Genomic DNA, 20,468 nt, shown 5'->3' with positions numbered 1-20,468 from the left:
CAACTCTGCGACATTATTTCAAGAATCCGCACAAAATCAAAATCACATACAATCCATTAAAATCCATAGGTTAAAAACAATCCATTAAAATCCCAATCGAATACACCCCCCTAAATTTATTCATTAAAATAGTAATCCACTAAAAGTTATTAATTGTGCCACCAGGATGGTTATAATGACATATTATTATATTTTGAAAATCTTATCTATCATTTATATTTATTATATTATTAAATTAAAATTATATTAATCTTACATATTATATATTTATATATAAATAGATAAATGTTGATAGGAAAAAGCATGGTTTTTTACATCGACTGTCTCTCAAGAGCCTTCTATTTACTTTGGATATCATTCCCGGTATCTTCCTTCTGCACATGACGTGATGACCTCTTCACCCCGTAACTACCTTTTTCCACTTTTTTGTTTGAATTCAATTATTTCACAAGCTTCATTATTTCCTCAAAAACTGCGTCTTCCTCTTCTCTCCGAATCTGCTCCTTCATCGTTGCTTCTACTTTCTTCGTCTGAACTTCGTTCTTAATATAAACGAGCACAAGTTCTAATGGATTGGGTGAATCTTCTACCGCGTATAACGTTACTTTTGTTTTGTTTATTTATGTGTTGGTGATATGTGTTATGTCTGTTGTCAGCCTACAGAATCTTCGGACGCGGATGGGTTGTACAATGGTTGGAGGAGTGAACAGTATACTTTTGAATCGTCTATTATGTCGGGTGAGAGTTTTTTTATGTGGATGTATTTAAAATGTACTGTGTTTATAGGATTCGTGTTATTTCTGTGGCATCTCTATAGTTTTCATGACCACGTACCATGTAGGTACCCTAGTTTCGGCACTTAAAGTTGATCGGACTGGTCTCGCCGCCGGTTGTGGCAAGTGTACAGGCAGTACCCAGTGTAGATCTCCTCTGTTGGATATTTCCAATCAGTCTTTCTTGGGAAGTAGGCAGGTAAATCTGTCGATTCCAGTTCATCTACTCCTCTTTATGGTATTATTAAGATTCTTTTATTTTTCACTTATGACATTGTATATTCCCATAGAAAGCCACTGCGCTCCCTCCTCAAAAGTTGTCTCAACGTTTGGCTCATCTTCTTTCTGATGAAAACTGTGAGTTGATATATCTTTCAAATTAAGTGTTTGCTGAGATGCATGTGAATATCCTCTTGTTGAAAACATGCGTCGTGATCAGATAATGGCCAATATAACGCCAACTTTGAAAGTTTTTTTACTTGAATAAGTTTATATCATGTATCTCATCTGAATGATTGTATATTTTTAATGGATATAATATTTATGTAGGTATTGCCCGGCTACCTACATAACTTTGGGTGCTGATTGTGGTTTGTCCATTGACATTGAACTGAATGATGTCGGAAATAATGTTCCTTACTTTTGAATTTTGATTGTTTTGTTCAGACTTTTGTTAGATTTTTCAGAGATCTACCTCCTGATTCTGTGCAATATTGGTTTGGTTTGATTTTTGAACAATTATCCTCTATATCAAAGTGGTCTACTATTTTCTTAATTTTTTTTGAGGTTGGTTTGATGTTTATGATGCTTGTGGTGCATACTGCATACAGTATTTTTTCAGTTTCTTTAAAAGTTGTAATTCGACTTTATACCTCGATCTCACCATGTACATATCTTCTATCTTCACATTACAGGAAAAAATAAAGTTGTGGTTTACTTTAGCTAATTTTCATTTTCTTGGTGGGTGTTTTTTTTTGGTTATCAATTTACTGAAATAAATTTATTCTACAGACAAGTTGTTTTCTCATTAATGTAATTGTTTGCTCCAAATTTTTGGGAATAATTTGGGTTGGATAGTAAAATTTATTTATGATGAGATGGTTGTGTAACAAAGTTGTCAATCTTCTGTCATGCTCCGCTCTCCATCTTTTTCTTCAACGATCATTGTGAGCAAGTAAACCTACACAGTTTAACTAAGATATAGCGGTGTAAGGATAAGATAGCAATGAGATTCAAGTAAACATTAGTATCCACTATGCTGCCGAAGTACAACTATGTATGATCCATGCGCAGGTTCTCAGACCTCAGCAGATGGATATGAGTCTTTGGAGGATGGACAACTTTTAACTACAATTTCAACCTCTTTTCACTTTGAAGAATTGAGAATACTGACGCCTTCATTAGCGTGGATGAAATATTGCTGCATTGTTTCGAGATACAAAAGCCTGCACTCAGTAGAATGGATCTCGCCATAAAATTAATTATTAATTTATACTTTTATGTAAATTTGAAATGTTAAAATCATGATAATATTTAATATATATACATACTTAAAAATCGAGGCATGGCCTCTTGACCATGCCGAGAACCTTTGTATAATAATTATGCAAGAATTATCAATTTTACACTACATTATAATATTTTTAACTATTTGTTATGTTGACTTGCTTATTTGAAATTTTTAAGTCTTTTCAAATTATTTCACAGATATTAGATTTTTAAGAAAATATAGTTAAAAATATCATTTATAGAATTATATTATTCTGAATAACATATATTAATTAATTAATTTCTGTCGTATGCTTAAATTTTTATTTGTTTCATTTTCTCAAACAAATGTAGAAAACATTTAATGTACGGAAGAAAACAACAAATTTTTCTTATTATTGTTGTTGACAGAAGATTCACATGAAATAATGAGCACTTGTGAATGATGTTGTAATTAATGTTTGATGGGTGACTTCCACTCATATCCATTTTCTCACTTAATACTCATTACACTTACTCCTTCCTCCCAGTAGTTGTTGAAAATAAGAGCAAGATAAATAGTTTGGTACATATTTGGATTTTTTTTTAAATTATGTTAAATGCAAGGACACATATTTGTATAGTATGGGAGAAATAATTGTAATGATGTGTTGTACAGAAGATATAATAAATTTGAATTTTAGAAATTGAATTTTTGAAGATTAATATTTTCTCGATTGAAACGAAATTTGGATCTCGTTGTCTGAAATTGAATCAGAATTTTGATCAGTTAGTCCTCTGTGACTGAGATTAGTTTGTAGTTTTCAATTTACTTTTAATGCTTCTATAAAGTATAGCTGTGTAATTTATTTTTAAGATTTTATTTTTTGGAATTAAAGTTTGGATGTTATATTTTTATTCAGAAAAAAAATCTTCAAAATAAGTTACGGAAGTATATTTTATAAGAGCATTTTAATGCGTGTCGAGCAGTTGAAAAGAAACGTATAGTACAAAACCATCAAGCTATGTACTGCAGTGTGGAAGTAGAACAAGGTGTGTACTGTGTAGTAGACTCATTAAGTACTACTATACTATATTTGTTGAAATCGGGTGTATCTATCTATATTATAAAGCCTGTTGCAAAAATACCTTTGAAATGACCATTTCACCCAATTGATACTCCCATATTCTCACTTCTGCCATTGAACCATACACTACGTATACGTTCAAACGATCCAAGCCACTCATTCCCTCTCTATGCTCCCACGTGTTGCTCATCCCTTTCACCCTTTTTTTATCAGTCAAAATCATGTATCTACGTTCAAAATCTATATTCAAAATCAGCTCCTACGACCGGAGGTAAAACTTCCCCCACCACCGCTTTGTTCGTTTCCCCTTTTCGATCATGTCTTAATATATTATCACGAAATATGAGTGAACTTTGAGCATCTGTGCATCTTTATATATGTTCTAGTTTTGGAGAGAAAAAAGAAAATTGTGTTTTACAGGAATCATAAAAATGACAAACACGTTTATTTCTTTACTAAGCGACGACACATATAATGAAGTCGAGGAGATTTCTTACTCCGCAACACCCCCTTTAACACAGGAGCATAGTCAACAAGTGCCAAACAAACCGAAAAAAGGACGATCAAAGAACTTTTTGATTGAGGACATGTTATTGTTATCCGGTTCGCTAAACATTAGCTTGGACCCGATTCAAGGCAAAAATCAGACACAAACAACCAATTTGAATAGAATTTGCAACTACTTTCATGAAAACAAGACATTTGCAGGTGATCGGACGCCTACTTCATTGTGTAATAGATGGTCCGCAATTAACACTTTTGTAAGCAAATTTATCGGTTTTTACAACTAAATCACCACCATGAATCTGCCAAAGATGATCTACAAGATCATTTTGCAGCTGAATATGAGTGAGTTTGTCTCGAATTTGTTGATGTATTTGTATGAATTCTCTTAGATACCTTGGATGATTTCTAGACGGGGTGACTGTTGGTATTTCAGCATTTGTATCAAAGTGTTATTCTTCCATATGGATATCCCTCTTATCGTCGATGATCTTGTTGTACAAAATTATACAAGATGTCATAATATACTTCATTGTGCTCACATCCCAAAATCGTGATGGGCCATGAACCATTTCAAATCTAGACTGCAACACACCAAATGCTCTTTCAACATCTTTTCTCATAGATTCTTGTGCAGACGCAAAAAACTTTCTTTTATTACCTTGAGGCCTTGGAATAGTTTTAACAAATGTTGGCCAAGAAGGATATGTACCATCAGCAAGATAATAGCCCATGTTATATTCATTTCCGTTAATAGTATCCTTCACTTTAGGGTCACGACCTTCTGCCAAGTCCTCAAATAGATGCGATCGATCTAATACATTGATGTCGTTTAGAGATCCTTGGTAATCCAAAAAAAGAATGTCAAATCCACAAGTCTTTTGAAGCTATTGTATCTAATGTAATAGTTGGTTCACGAACATGACCTGGATACATACCTTGCCAAGCAGTAGGAAAATTTTTCCACTTCCAATGCATATAATCGATACTTCCCAACATTCCGAGAAAGCCACGTCGTTCGGTCTCTGCCATTAATCTAGACGCATCTTCCGCATTTGGTCGTCTCAAATATTCAGCTGCAAATACCTCGACAATTGCTTTAACAAACCTTTTTAAACTCTCTATTACCATGCTCTCGCCAATACGTACATAATCATCAACAGCATCAGCTGCCGTTTCCATATGCAAGCATCCTAACTGCAGCTGTCACCTTTTGAAGTGATGATAATCCACGAACTCCCACGGCATCGGTTCTTTGAGTAAAATAATTATCGTGAGTTGTAACTGCCTCGTGGATTCGTAAAAATAGTGATCTGCGCATTCGAAATCTTCGACAGAAACCGTGTATGTAAGTGTACTAGAAAAATAATCATAATATAGTCTAGCATGACCTTCTTCTCTGTTGCGATCAATTACACGATGATTCATTATAGAACCACCGTGTTGTGAGAGAGAGTTCGCTCTTTGACGCCGATGATGAAGGTGGACAGCAGCAATTCTCATTCTTTCTTGACTTCTTCGGTTTGCATGATGTCGAGAATTATTTGTGTGGTGTTATTCATCGAAATAGAGGAATTCTAGAGTGAGAATGAATTTGAATTTGTGTCTTACTTAGTCTCATGTTCTATCAACTATTTATAGAAAGTTGAAATATAGCCGTTGGAATATGACCGTTGGAAATATAGCCGTTGGAATATGGCCGTTGGAAATATAGCCGTTGTAAATTAAATTTAAAAATTATTCAAAATAACAATAAACTACTAGTTTCAAAATATAGCCAACTATTATGGCCAACCCAATTGGAGTCCCACACCTTATAGGTTCAGCAAATTTTTAGCCAACCATTATTTTATACTATTATAGCCAACCCCATTGGAGATGCTCTTACTGCGGTTATCATACAAGTATTCCGTAATTAACATGTGGTTCACATACGCATGGAGTAAAGTAAACCTGATACAGTACTACTTATGCAATTAATGCTTCATACTCATAACACCCACTTATGTTTTTACTTTATGGAAAATATATTTATAAAACGATTTTTCTAGTGTGTGCCCATGGGCACATGCTAAGCGAAAATTTTATAAGTTTGACTCATTTCTATTGGTTCTCATATTTTAATAATGGTGGACCCCCTGCATATACAACCACCACACCGATCAAAATCTCTCAAACATAAAAAATTCCGCGCTTAGCGTGTGCCCATGGGCACACACAAGACAAATCCTTTATAAAATTCTATTGTCAATAATACGAGATGAAGCTTTGGTAAATTTTTTCTCACAAGTACTGTGAGATGTAGTGGAGGACAGAAACACTATCACATTAATTCGTCGACTTTGATTGAAAGGACTGCAAGTTGCAGAGAGTTCTTAAATTCAAATCCAATTGTGTTTTGGTTTATACACTGATGTTGCACCACTATTATTTTGTTCCCGCCGTTATGTTTTTGTGTATATAGTGATAATGAAATCCACTTGAGTGGCCCTGTGTCTGTAATGTAATTATGTCTCTTTGCATTATTTCAAGATTCTGCACACTAGGGATGTGCGTGGTGCGGTTTGCACCCAAAACCGCAACTGGAACCACAAAGGTGCAGTTTCCAAAATTGAAAACCGAAACCAAACCAAACACCATTGGTGCGGTTCGGTTCATAATAGAGCGGTTCCGGTTTCATATGGTGCGGTTCGGTTATCAAACCATTAAGAGTCCGAGAAACTTAAAAATCATGATATGAATACTTATAAAGGGTGGACTTGCAACAAAAAAGAATGAATTCTCCGGAGCTTAAACTTCAGAGGATCTACTGATCTAGAAACTACACAAAACCAAAGCCTTTGGCACAACAGGAGTTCACAACGAAATCCATGATAACACATTGTCCATTTCTCACATTTATGTGATTGCCTACTGATCAGAAACTCATCTGAGGGCAATAAAAAAAAGTTTCTGGAATAAATCATTCTTGTGAGTGGACCATAGGTGCAACTATCAAACAAAATAACAAACTCTTTATTGTAATTATAAGAGTGTTTAAGAAATAGAGCTAAACATCTTTACCTTCGAGAGTAAACATCCAACAGAGAATCTTTATCATCCACAACATAATTTTATATTTTATAAATAGATATAGTTTATATATTATATTTAAATATAATAAATAAATAAATAAATAAAAATATTTTTGCGGCGCGGTTCGGTTTGTATTCGGTTTTAAAATTTTCGAAAACCAAAACCGAAACCAAAGCATCGGTGCGGTTTTTATTCGGTTCGATTTTTATTCGATGCGGTTTTATTTGGTGCGGTTTCATGCGGTTTTTGGTTCGGTTTCAGTTTTCGGTTCAATTTATGCTCATCCCTACTGCACACAATAACTAACAACAAACAAAAAATATATTATTATAAAACCTATCATTTACAAAACAAAAAAAAAAGATTTTCTTTTCTTTGCTAATCAAATGCAAATTTAAGCAAACATAAGAATTTTAAAAAAAAAATACAGGCCTATGCGGAGCGGGCTGACAATATAATTTAATAACTAACCCATGCCTAAGTATTTTTATAAATTTTTTTGAAGCAGAAGAAAAGTGGTCATGAAGGGGAAGTTGCTCTTAAGCTTGACATCAGTAAAGCTTATGACCGTGTGAATTGGGACTATTTAAGAGCCCGTTTATCGGCAATGGGGTTTGATCAGAAATGGATTAACTGGGTGATGTTATGTGTTACGACGGTGTCATATTCCATATCTTTTCAAAGCTCTATGATTGGTCCTATTATTCCGAAAAGAGGTCTCCGGCAAGGTGATCCTCTGTCACCTTACCTCTTTTTGCTTTGTGTGGAAGGCTTGTCTTTAGAGTTGAAATCAGCTGCTCAAAATGGTTCTATCAGAGGTTGTTGCATTAGTCCCTCAGCTCCCTCGATTACACATCTCTTGTTTGCGGATGATAGCTTTCTGTTTTTTAAAGCTACAACTGATGAGGCGCACTCAATTAAGGGAATTCTGAATTCATATGCATCTCTTTCTGGGCAGGCTGTAAACTACCAAAAATCAGCAGTGTTTTTTAGCTCTAACGTTCGCAGAGACAAGCAACTAGAGCTTAAGCAGGTCCTGGGGGTGTTTAATGATGTGGGAGACAGCAAATATTTGGGGCTTCCTTCCTTGATTGGTCGTTCAAAGAAAACTGTATTCCGATACTTGAAAGACAAGATTTTTCAGAAAATACAGGGGTGGAGTTCAAAGTTATTGTCGAGAGCTGGAAAAGCAGTTATGATAAGAAATGTCGCTCAAACCATTCCGTCGTATGCTATGTCTTGTTTTCTAATTCCCAAAACTCTATGTCAAGAGATTGAGAGACTGATGAATGCTTTCTGGTGGAAATCTAATTCGAGCAATAGTAAGGGGATAAAGTGGCTGGCATGGGACAAAATGAGTATGTCGAAAAAAAGAGGAGGGCTTGGTTTTCGCAATCTTCATGGTTTCAATCTAGCTCTGCTAGGAAAACAATGTTGGAATTTAATTACCAAACCAGATGCTCTAATCTCCAGGGTGCTAAAAGCCAGATATTTTCCGGACTGTCATTTGCTTCAAGCTCGCAGAATGGGAGGCTCTAGTTATACTTGGTCTGGTCTCTGGGAAGCGAAAGAAGAATTAAAGCAGGGGCTAAGGTGGGTGCTTGGAGATGGTCAGTCAATAAATATATGTTCAGATAAATGGTTACGAAGTAAGGAAAGTGCAACAGTGAGCCAAGAGATGCCGTACACAGACCAAAACTTAAAGGTCTGCGACTTCTTTATGGAAAACAGAAAGGAGTGGAATGTTATGAAAATTAGAGGCTATTTCAATGAGGAAGATGCTGAAGCTATTATCAACACTCGAGTTCCGCAAACGTGTATTAAAGACAGGATCGCCTGGAACCATTCTTTTAATGGGCAATACACAGTGAAGTCGGGGTACCAACAATGGCATAAAAGTCATATTGGAGATGTAGATTTGCAGCAGTCAAAAGGTTGGAACAGACTCTGGAACCTAAAGATCCCTCACAAGATTAAAATATTCCTCTGGCGTCTTTGTAGAAACAACGTCCCTGTTCGTCATCGCCTCAGAAGTAAAGGTGTTTTAGTCCCTATTGGATGTGCTATGTGTGTTGGAGACGTAGAACATTTACTTCATCTGTTCTTTGACTGCAACTTTGCTCGTGAGTGTTGGCAGCAAATGAACCTTCAATACAATACGTGGGAAGTAGAAAATTTACCGGAGTGGATTCTTGACAAGCTAAGCAGCGAGGTAGAGGATAAACTAGTGAAGATCTCAGTAGTGTTGTGGGGAATATGGTATGCACGGAATAAAAAGATCTTTGAAGGCAAAACATTAACCTCAGCAGGTGTTCTGAACTGGAGTATGAGACAAGTTCAAGAGTGGCAAAATGTGAACAACAGGAAGACAAAAATAATACATCATCCGCGTTTTGATCCCCAGCAGCAAGATCAAAAATGGAAACGTCCTGAGTTGGGTACCCTTAAGCTAAATGTGGATGCATCTGTTAAGCAAGGCCAGAATTCTTTCGCTATAGGAATGGTGCTAAGGAATCATGAAGGACAATATATCTCAGGGAAGACAGCGAGATTCCAGGGCTCTTCGAGTGTTTTAGAAGCAGAGGTAGTGGCAATTTATGAAGGTCTGCAATGGGTAGAAGATCTGCGTGTGACTGAAGTAGTTATTGAGAGTGACTCGCTTCTAGGAGTTACTGCTGTAAACAAGGACTTCCTGAACTACATGGAGCTCGGAACTTTAGTGCAGCAATGCAAGGATCTGCTTAGAAATCGAGGGGATATCTCGGTTAAGTTTATTAGAAAACAAGCAAATAAGGTAGCTCATGAATTGGCTAAAATTTCATGTGTACCTAATAGCTATGTTGTTATCTCGTCTCCTCCATCCTATTTGTTGGAGACAATCTTGTCGGATGCTTTGATTATTGAATGAAATCAACCTTTTATTTCAAAAAAAAAAAAAAAAAAAAAATAACAAGACTTTAATTCTTTGACCGTACATTTTTTCAAGAATTAAATATATATCAACTTAATTTCAAATTAACTTGAAATTTTATATTAAACGTATGTAAATACTGCCTCCATCCTCTTTTACATGTCCATTTTGAAAAAATCATACATACCAAGAAAAAATATATTCTATAAACTTTTTCCTTTAATACCTCTAACTAATATCTTCAAAATGGTGGGATACCCCTAATTAATGCATTGAAAACGTGAATTCGACTCAATTAGCACTATCTGATAAGTGGATAAGTGGCTACGTGATGAGGTAGTTGCTAATAGGACGGAAATAAGGTTGTGAATAGTTTCAATAAATAGCTGATGCACGAGTTTAGAAGAAAACAACAAAATCAGTATACAATCTTCTTGGAGTCCTAAAAGCAATATACATATATCTATCTGGTTTACATAAATAGTATTCTTGCCCGCTACACTTCGCAATTTTTATTTTTATATAATAAAATGTTTGAAGACATAACATTATTGTTAAATATTTAATTTATAATGAAGGTGACACAAAATTATTGTTCCTTTCTTCTTCTCCCAAAATTTACAAACATTGTGTAATAAAAAAAATGTCTTTTTTGAGTCATAAATTTATTGTTTGTTAGATGTATGGTGTTTGTTTATTTGAAGTTGCATTTGTCCATGTTAAATGTTTTAATAATTGAGTTTAATAAATAAAAGAGGTATTTTTATGAGAATATAAAACAGTTAATGAATAATTCTTTTGCTTATAAGTTGCATTTTTGAAATTTTAAATGATTGAAACAAAAACGGAAGATGAATAAAATATATTTTCTAAAAGAGGTCAGTATTACATTAATTACTTGCCCGCTACGCTTGGCAATTTTAATTTTTATATAATAATAATTTTTGAAGAATATTACAGGAACTTATTTGTTTTTTATTAATTAAAAATATTTAATTTATAATATTATCTTGAAGATGGTAGAAGTTGCTATAAGAATCTTGTTTTCTGTTTATTTTTTGTTTTTTATTCTTTACTTTAAATTTTCTTAGGAATTTCTTAATTTTTTTATATTTAATATTCTAAACTTGCATTAATAAATGTTTAATATTTTTGAATGCAGTACGACATTTTAATAAAATAATAATATTACCATAACACATCTAACTCTCACATATTTTTTTTGAATATAATTTATTGGCCATTTTTAGAAAAAGCCGAGTAAAGTGAAAGCCATATCAATTCTATTGGAGTAGAAGTTCTTCTGGGCTGGGATGACAGTTTTACCATGATACCCAAATTGTTCCACCTGATTGGATCTAACCGAAATCGATTTATTTGGTGTGGATCTTATTTTCAAACCCGAAAAGTTTGAATCTAGGTCTGGATCTCAAGTAATTTAAACCGAGAGTGACCCAAAACCTTATCCGAACCCGAAACCCGATAAAATCCGATTTAAAATAGTTGTATATTATTTTATACAATAAAAGACATATTTTATATTTTATATTATTAAAATACTTCATATTTTATATCATTTGATACATATATATTTTTTAAAAATTGAATGCAGGATCGTTATTCATAAGGGCTCCTTATTGTACTTGGTAACCAATTACATCTAATTGCAATTTAATTAGAAGTTAAGTTCTCTTTATAACCATTATTGCTCTCATTCTTTTAACTGCTTCTCCGGTATACTCCTTTATCATTCATTTGAAAGACCTATACACCTATACCTGTTTTTGCATCAAAAACAAATTTTTGATGATTTCTCAAATATATGTTAATAGAATTTTAATCAAATTTTCTAATTATTTTAAAAATACGTGGAAAAATAGTGTAATTTTTTGTAGACTTATAAATGTAATATTATAAACTGTTTATAATAATAAATGAAGTTAAAAATTAAAGATAATAATTTGTTTTAAATTTTGTAAACATTATGAGGACAATCTGATTCCTGTCTACAAAAACAAAACTCTCCTCTTTACAGAGCTTATTATTTGTTAGAGTTCCTTGACGAAATCTTTTTGAAGTTTATGATTTAATAGAAAAAACAAATGCCTTTAACAACTAACAACGAATATAAGAGAAGCCTCAGAAAAAAAATTGGATAACTTTTCATTTAAAAAAACTGATTTAATTATATATTGAAATAAGTAAAAGTGGATACATGTGTAGAGCAAAATTAAGTAAAAGTGCATAGTCTAACTAAAACCAACAGAACACCAAGGTTTTGATTTGATCCACATTACTCTAGAGACATGTATGGTATATTCTTGGAAGTAACGAATATAAGAGAAACCTCTTAAATAAATTTGGATAACTTTTCTTGTTACTAATTGATACATGTGTAGAGCAAACTTAAGTAAAAATGCATAGTCTAACTTAAACCAACAGAACACGAAGGTTTTGATTTGATCCTCATTACTCTGGAGACGTGTATGGTATATCTAAATAACATGCCAAGGACTTATAAAACAGGTGACCGCGTTGCTTCTTGGAAGTAACTAAAATCTCCGAAAGTACCCAACATATCCAGAGCAAAATATTATGCTCTTTATAATAACCACATCATTGTTTGTCAACATACTTTTTCTTATTAAAAATATTAGCAGAGGGAAGTGAAGATTGATAATACATAATACTTCCAAGAAATAGAACAAAGAACTATAAATGTAGATGTACCAGCTGCTGCCCCGTTTCTTCTTTGATTCCAGCAGCTACAGATGCATAATTCACACCCCTGACTATGTCTTGACCCCTTGCTTGTGAAAAAGTTGTAATGTAATCATCGAACCCTAAAACTTCAGTTGTCATGTAAGGAAGAAAGTTATAATTTCAGTTTCATATACAATTAGTACGTGAATGCAGTTAAGAAATTATATGATTATTCAATTGTAATAATCAAGTATGCGTGCTGTGATTATGAAAATGAAGCTACATATGTTGGAATTATAAGATGAATCGAAATTGCATGATGACTACCATGTTCTTTCATTCTCTGCAAAGCCTCTATTGTATACCAACTGATAGGAGCATCTCTAGGAGGTCGAATCTAAAGCAAAATGACACAACTATAGTTTAAGCTTCTATAAGCAATATATTGGAGGGAAAAGGCTGAGCTTTGTTACCAGGAAAGCTTTTATATTCTTTGTCTTTAGTATGTGAGTGCAGTTAAGAAATTATATGATTATTCAATTATGATAATCAAGTATGCGTGCTGTGATTATGAATGAAGCTACATATGTTGGAATTATAAGATGAATTGAAATTGCATGATGACTGCCATGTTCTTTCATCCTCTGCAAAGCCTCTATTGTATACCAAATTACCAACTGACAGGAGCATCTCTAGGAGGTCAAATCTAAACCAAAATGACACAGCTATAGTTTAATATTCTATAAGCAATATATTGGAGGCAAAAGGCAAAGCTTTGTTACCAGGAAAGCTTTTATATTCTTCATCTTCCCATTTTTTTCGAATTTCAGGAATCCTCTTCATAATTTGTAGATCATACCTTAGCGCATTGACAAAATGCTCGACATCATATATACCATGGAAATCATTGGGCAAACAGAGGAATCATTATTGTAACTACTATTAAATTCTGGTATTAGTAAATACTAAAACAAGAATATATTCTGCCTTTTTATTGCAGAATTCTATATTTCTACATAAATAGTTGCTCCCATGCTCCTGCTAAAACCCAACATCGTGATCATCTGATCTCTAAATTGAGCAAAGAATTTTACAATTCTTTCTTGTTTAACTTCTCATACTTAGAAGCATTATTCTAGTTGAAATTTGCAAGCATTATTCTCTTGTCATATATATTCAAACGTCTTCGCATGATTAGTTTTCATAATATTTACCTAAAAGTAAAATTATAAATACTGAAAATCAAACTCAGTTATCAAGGTTAGAAACCCACTGTTGGATGAGAGTTCACCCAGTCTGTAAGAGACCTCTTGTCAGTAGCTCTAATAAGAGACCATCACTAAGATGGAGACTCGAAGATCAAATCACAATTCTAGCTTTGATTACAAATAATGGCAGAGATGAATTAAACTCATATATTATTTACAATTTTAAAGAAATTTTGAACAATATCATCACTTAATCAGTACTATCCTTCAACTCCTCCCATCATTAAGTTAATAAACTATACCATTCATTCCAAGAAGTATTATCCATAATAAAAGTATCACAATCATTCAATCTTTTTGTACTTGTCAAACTCGTTAAAAAGATCTTCATAGCAATTTTGAATGATACAAAAAAAATCAAGCTACAGACATATTCACAATAAATAAATGAAAAGTCGTATATAATTCATCAAGGTCTCATATCAAATACATGGTGAGTACAATAGATTAAATCAGCAGAGAATAGAAATGTTTAGAAATGTCACCAGTTTACTATATGCTTCTGATTCTGTTCCTTTATGATTTAGGAAGAGATATAAATTCTTTAGATCATCTTTATTCCCTGAAAATGCTGGATCTCATCGCGAGTGTATTTCAGGAAAAAAATAATAGATAAATTAATTATAATCAAGCCTGTGGGGTGCTATGGCATACCTGTGAAAGTGCAGCAAAGAGAAAAGCTCTAATTTTTAGAAGAAATATGTTTCTAGCTTGAATTAGAGCTTTATTATTGTGCACTTGAGAGAATCTATAATATCAAATCATGCAAACAAAACTTAAGGACAAATGTACATATAAGATGACTGAAAGACTGACCTTGCAGATGGACATGAAATCATGATCAGATTCTTGATCTTCGAGGCCTAAGTCGGGTAAATTATTGCCAAATTGTTTAAGAACAACCGCTTTTTTATGTTCCCGACCAAACTCTGACCTTTAAGCTCAACGGAGATGACTTTCTGGTATTTGACACCACATTTAACTCCAGGCCATTGACAAAAATATATGGGATCATTCCAAGAGTTGAGAACTCCTCAAGGGTCTTCGCTTATATGTGACTTGAAATCAAGCAATGCAACTATGTCTGTTGCGTTTTCAAGAATAGCTGAAGAAGTGCAGTTTGATAATTAGCTACATGTATAAAACAATTAGCCAAAACCCAGAGATCCACATGTCATTACGCACATCCATGTTCTCAGAAAGTGTTGTAGAGAGATTGCAGTAACATTGAACCATGCAAATGCTTCCTAGGAATTATAGACCTCACGCAATTTTCTATTCAGTTTATTTGCTTCTGTGAGAGAACAGGAGCATAAACCAAGTCCAGTCAACTCCTTTCCTGAAATTGCCATTGAAGTTGGACTGTTATAATATTGATAGCTGCTATAACGAAATCTTTAGAGCTCAGAAACACCAAATGCTATACAAAATGACTATGGTCTTTTTCCAGTACTTAAGTGCTCAATACATAATTAGGTAACAAAATACGTTAGTAAGCATAACATGCTGAAAAGCATGGTCTTAATTATTTATTTTGTAAAAAGAGATGATTGTGTTTTGACAAACTGAAAGTAGTATATGTTGAAATAGCTTCCAGATGCAATTTAAGCTAAATTAAAAACTCCTCGTCTTCTATCACCTCTAGTATTTAACTTTCCAACTTGTATCATCTATAGCGTTATGTTTATAACTCAAGGTTTGACACATAAACTAAACTTACCCGCAGTTTCAATCATGTCATCTAACAATACTGCAACTTTTCCTTTAGCATCACCAATCAAATTCATCACATGCAATATAACATGATGCCATTTAGCATTGATCAGGACATTCGATTTCATATAATAGTAACAAAAAAAATGGATGCGTCTTGCAGGTATAAGAATTCTCCGGGAGGCATTAGCAAGTGAAGTGTATTATATATAAAAAAATAATATATAGAAATATTTCTTTTATAACTCAAATTATGTTTAAAATATGTAAATGACTCTTATCTTGAGACAGAGGAGTATCATACTCTGGAGAAACCACTGTGTTCACACTAATGGATGTTATAACCAAAGTGACAAATAAAAAGACAACTGATTGATGTAGATTAGAAATTAGCAGCTACCAAAAGAAATCATGTTCTGAAAATGTCAAAATATTAAATGGTGACTACTCGCAATACCTAAACAAAGATATTAATCTAAAACTTCTATATGCAGAATAATAAAATTGTTCAATCTGAATCGATAGATATAATGACATGCAAATACACTAATGAATGTTCCTAAACATGTCAGAGTTGAATTGATAAAACCTATTAGCGTATCAACTCAATTAGATAAGACCTGAAATTAAAAGAATAAAAAAAAATTGCCAAAAAAACAATAAAAAATACCTAAAAAGACGAACAACGATGTTCAAAATAATCTCGTTCTCTGGTGCGAATCATCAAACATTTAGATTACAACAATTTACAAAGATATTAAATTGAATGTATCATAATATATTAGATGATGTAATACCAACAAACAGTTTTTTAATTCAAACATAAATACAACAAACATACAAAACAAATCACCGATCCAATTATACGATTCAAACCACTAAAAAACAATCAATCAATTATAACACAGCTTTTTGAATATATTCATCGAAAAACACATAACAAAGCTGTAATTACCACCTCAACTAATAACGAAAAGTACAAATCGGACCAAAAGAGCATTGTATTCGACAGTAAAAAGCAGTGGGCAGAGAGATTACCAGCTCCGGAGAGAGAGATATTTAATCGGAGAATTGGTTCCCAGCGGCGAACCAGCGCTTGAAACCCTAGAAAAAGGGGCACACAGCAAAGATAGAAGCACGAATCGGATCAAAAGAGCATTTGATCTGACAGTAAAAAGGACTTATAAAATCCTAATTAAATGTAATTAAAGTAAATCGAATTAAGAAACGAAGAGAGGTAGAGAGATTACCAGCGCCATAGAGAGAGAGAGAGAGAGATTTAATTGGAGGACTGATTTCCCAACAGCGAAGCGGCGCTTGAAACCCTAGAAAAGGGGGGACACAGCAGAGAGAGAATTTGAGGTTTGAGTTTGGGTCGAAGAAGAGGAACTGGGTTTGGCTCGTATGGTTTGAATTCAAAATTGAATACACCTACAAATGTTCAGTTTAGGTAAGATAAGAAGAGTATGAAGACATGGCTGGGGATGAGCCACGTGTTTAATTTATAGGGAGGAATTGAGCAGAACCGTATAAAGCAGATTGTATAGTGGTAAAATACAGTAAAAAGAAGAAATGTAGAGGGACAAAGTGGACTTTTCCAGGGTAAATAAACAACAGGATTTATATATGTAATAGATAATCACTGGTGGGGTGTTAATCTTCTTTCATTGGTATCAGAGCTAGGGTTTTAAGGTGAGAGAATTGAAGGTGTCGCTAGGGTTTCAAGTAGCTTGGTGTTTTGAGGCGTGTTGTTTACTCGCGTCCACTCATATTCTTTTATTTATTTCTCCTAGCTAATTCTTTTCATTTATGTGATCTGGTATGTGTCTGGTACACTTTACAATAATTAATTTTTATAAAACATGTGTGTATAGTATCCAGATAATTTTATGTTATATATATAATTGTTGATCTATTTTTTTGACAAGATGAATTATTTTTTTGTAAGTTGCATGATAATTTATTATTATTTGCAATCTTTAATATTTGTGACATGTTGTTATGTTTTTAAATTTTATTATATAAATTGTTGGCATGTTATATAATTTATATGTATGTGTCATGTTGTTTATTAGTTGAAAGAAATTGTTTTTGTAATTAAAATGCCATATTTATATCTTGTTGACATGTTTAATTTATGATAGTGATATAAATTTTTTTGTTGGTAAAATTTATATATTTAAGTCTCTATTGTTTTTAGGATAGATCAATTTTTGCATGATATCTATCTTTTATAAATGTGGTAATTATATGTTGATGTGCTAATCTTTCTTGTTTAGGATTTATATAATTAATATGCATGATTTATTATTTTTATAACATATGGATGCTTTTATGTTGTTGACAATTTAATTGCCTTGTATGTGTCACTAGATTAATTAATTGTATAACATGACATGTTGATTGTTAGTTTAGTTTTAATTATTTACTTGTTTTAATTGTTTGGAGTATAATTATAGTAGGTTTTGTCCATATATTAATTTATTTATTTTCTATAGTTTTTGTATCTAGCATGCTTTGTTAAATATTTGTTTTAATTAACTGTGTTTATTTTTTTATGTGGCTCAAGTATTATTGTTTATGTGATTTATTGTAATTTTTTTTGATTATATGTTATACATGTTAACTCTATATATTATTTGTTAATTATATAATTTTGTATTCACGTGTTTTTAATCTAACCTCTATGTTAATATCTGTTTTTATCAATCTGACAATTTTTTTTAAAATTAGTTTGTTTATACTTTAGGTGTTATAACATGTTTATACAAAAACTATACTTACGTATATTGTATCTCTTTGGTAGATACAAAGAACTGGCGAGCAAATTGATAGCATCAGAACTGGCCAAAACAGAGAGGCTCAATGGTACCAACTATGTTAGTGGTTGGTGGATTGACTCCGATGCTACGCACCATATTTTGAAAACCAAAGATGGGCTCGCTGAATTCACTGAATTAAAAAAAGGGGGAAAGAGAGTTTCCAGGGGCATCAACACTTATTTTGAAGTGGTTGGAATTGGCACATATAAACTAGATGTAGGGAACCGTATCATGGTACTCAAGAATGTGTTGTATGCTCCGGGAATGAGAAGAAATTTGATTTCAGTTCATGCACTAACAAAGAATGGCTTGGAAGTCCATTGGCAGGGATAAGAAAGTGTTTGCCATGAAATGAATAAGAATGCTATTTCCGATTACTCTTTGTCTTATAATATATGCATGTATGACATGTGACATTATAGATTGGGACATCATGAATAAATATAATGGAACAACTAATAAAAGAAAATTTGTTACCAAGAATGGAAGTGAATAAATCACCTTGTGAACATTGCATAAAAGGAAAAATAATAAGAAAACCTTTTAAAGAAGAACAAAGAGCTACAAAATTCTTGGGTTTGATACATTCAGACATTTGTGGTACATTGAGTTACAAAACTCATGCTAATAAAGAATATTATGTAACATTCATTGATAATTGTTCAAAATATGTTATGTGTATCTCATATCGAGAAAATCTGAAGCTTTTGAATGCTTTAAGAGATATATGACAAAGTTGAAAAACAACTTGGAAAAGACATTAAAGTCTTAAGAACTGATAGAGGGGAAGGATACAATTCTATAGAATTTGACAATTATTGTCAAGAACACGGAATAATAAGACATAAGACTATGTCATTTACACCACAACAAAATGCGGTGGTAGAAAGAAAAAATAGAACATTATCAAATGTGTTCAGATGTTTGTTGTCTCATTCGGGACTAACAAAAAGATTTTGAGGAAATGCATTGCTTACTGCAAATTATACATTAAATAGAATTCCCACAAAATCAGTTGAGTCAACCCCTTATGAAATATGGACCGGAAGAAAACCAGATCTAAGTGAAATGAGAAAATGGGGATGCATTGCACATGTAATGATCCCTATCAAAATAGAGACAAGATGGATTTCAAAACTTTGAAGTGTAACTTTATTGATTATTTGGAACCATCTAAAGGTTATGTATTTTATTAAAAAAAAAAAAAAAAAGGTAGAAAGTAGAGATGCTACTTTCTTGTGGAAAATTCTATGGAACAAGAGGATATTATAGAAGAACAATATCATTTGTCAATAATAGATGATGATCATGATAAAGAAGAGTTGCCTCAAGATAATACGATTGGTGGAAAATGAGCCAAATAGTATCATTGGTATTAAGAGAATAAGAGAACCACCTGCTTGGATGGATGACTGTTATGTGTACAATATTGAGGCGTCTTAGGGATGGGCATTCACCCCGTCCCGCTCGACCCCGATCCGATCCCCTCCCCGTTCGGGTCGGGGATTCGGGGAATTTTTCGGGGTCGGGGTGGGGATCGGGGAAAGTTTTATAAAAAATTCGGGGATCGGGGCGGGGTCGGGTTTCGTGTCTCCCCGCCCCGATCCCCGACCCCGATTGTGTATATATATAAAAATAATAATATGTTTGTATTTATTATACTAATAAATAATTAAAAATAGATACCTTTTAGAATATTTTTAAAATTAAAAAATAATCTTTATTTATTGGTCGATTATAATTATATTGTAATATAACATATTTTATAATTTTAAAATTATCTTTTATTTATATTATAAATCAATTTTAATATGATTTGATGTTGAAACTATGAGATAATATCATTTTATTAGTATATTAGGAGTCAATATTTTGTTTTTTTTAAAAGGTATATTATGAAATCATTATTTTTTTATTAAAAAATGAAATTCCCCGAATCCCCGCGGGGATCCCCTTTCCCTGTTCGGGGTGGGGATCGGGGAGGAAAAGAATCCTCGTTCGGGGTTCGGGTCGGGGTCGGGGATGTGTTTGGAATTCGGGGATCGGGGGCGGGGATAGCACTCCCGTCTCCCCGACCCCGAAGTGCCCCGCGCCCATCCCTAAGGCGTCTTGTTTCTCAGAAGACATGGAAATTGGGATAGATC

The 20,468-nt window shown here is 33.1% G+C and overlaps 2 protein-coding genes and 1 long non-coding RNA gene across 7 annotated transcripts; 1 reads left to right on the top strand and 2 right to left on the bottom strand.

The window, feature by feature from the left end:
• The first annotated feature begins 369 nt into the window (after positions 1-369).
• LOC108200458 (uncharacterized) lies at positions 370-1,776 on the top strand. 2 transcript variants are annotated; one of them, XM_017368616.2, is made up of 5 exons: positions 370-577; positions 657-738; positions 842-972; positions 1,064-1,130; positions 1,323-1,776. In XM_017368616.2, the coding sequence occupies exons 1-5, from the start codon at positions 569-571 to the stop codon at positions 1,343-1,345; spliced, it is 312 nt and encodes a 103-aa protein (XP_017224105.1). In that variant the 5' UTR covers positions 370-568; the 3' UTR covers positions 1,346-1,776. The 2 variants fall into 2 exon arrangements, with proteins under 2 accessions (XP_017224105.1, XP_063944245.1); XM_064088175.1 differs by lacking the exon at positions 1,323-1,776 and having other exon boundaries at positions 1,064-1,313.
• A 2,508-nt stretch (positions 1,777-4,284) lies between these two features.
• Positions 4,285-5,014, bottom strand: LOC108219935 (uncharacterized). The gene is made up of 2 exons (XM_017393536.1): positions 4,771-5,014; positions 4,285-4,673 (listed from the first exon to the last, which is right to left on the bottom strand). The coding sequence occupies exons 1-2, from the start codon at positions 5,012-5,014 to the stop codon at positions 4,285-4,287; spliced, it is 633 nt and encodes a 210-aa protein (XP_017249025.1).
• A 7,281-nt stretch (positions 5,015-12,295) lies between these two features.
• On the bottom strand, positions 12,296-16,678 carry LOC108196423 (uncharacterized). Of its 4 annotated transcripts, none has more exons than XR_010292173.1 (5): positions 16,541-16,678; positions 14,975-15,128; positions 14,606-14,894; positions 12,849-14,443; positions 12,296-12,667 (listed from the first exon to the last, which is right to left on the bottom strand). It is a non-coding gene; the product is annotated as an uncharacterized LOC108196423 (long non-coding RNA). The 4 variants fall into 4 exon arrangements; XR_001801792.2 differs by having other exon boundaries at positions 12,312-12,667; positions 12,849-14,360; positions 16,541-16,674; XR_010292174.1 differs by lacking the exon at positions 16,541-16,678 and adding an exon at positions 15,510-15,675 and having other exon boundaries at positions 12,318-12,667; positions 12,849-14,351.
• Positions 16,679-20,468: the final 3,790 nt, after the last annotated feature.

The sequence above is a fragment of the Daucus carota genome, chromosome 1, assembly GCF_001625215.2.
Source record: "Daucus carota subsp. sativus chromosome 1, DH1 v3.0, whole genome shotgun sequence".
In the NCBI taxonomy this organism is placed as follows: Eukaryota; Viridiplantae; Streptophyta; class Magnoliopsida; order Apiales; family Apiaceae; genus Daucus; species Daucus carota.
Note: the sequence above shows the minus strand (reverse complement) of the source record. Positions and strands in the feature narration are given on the sequence as shown.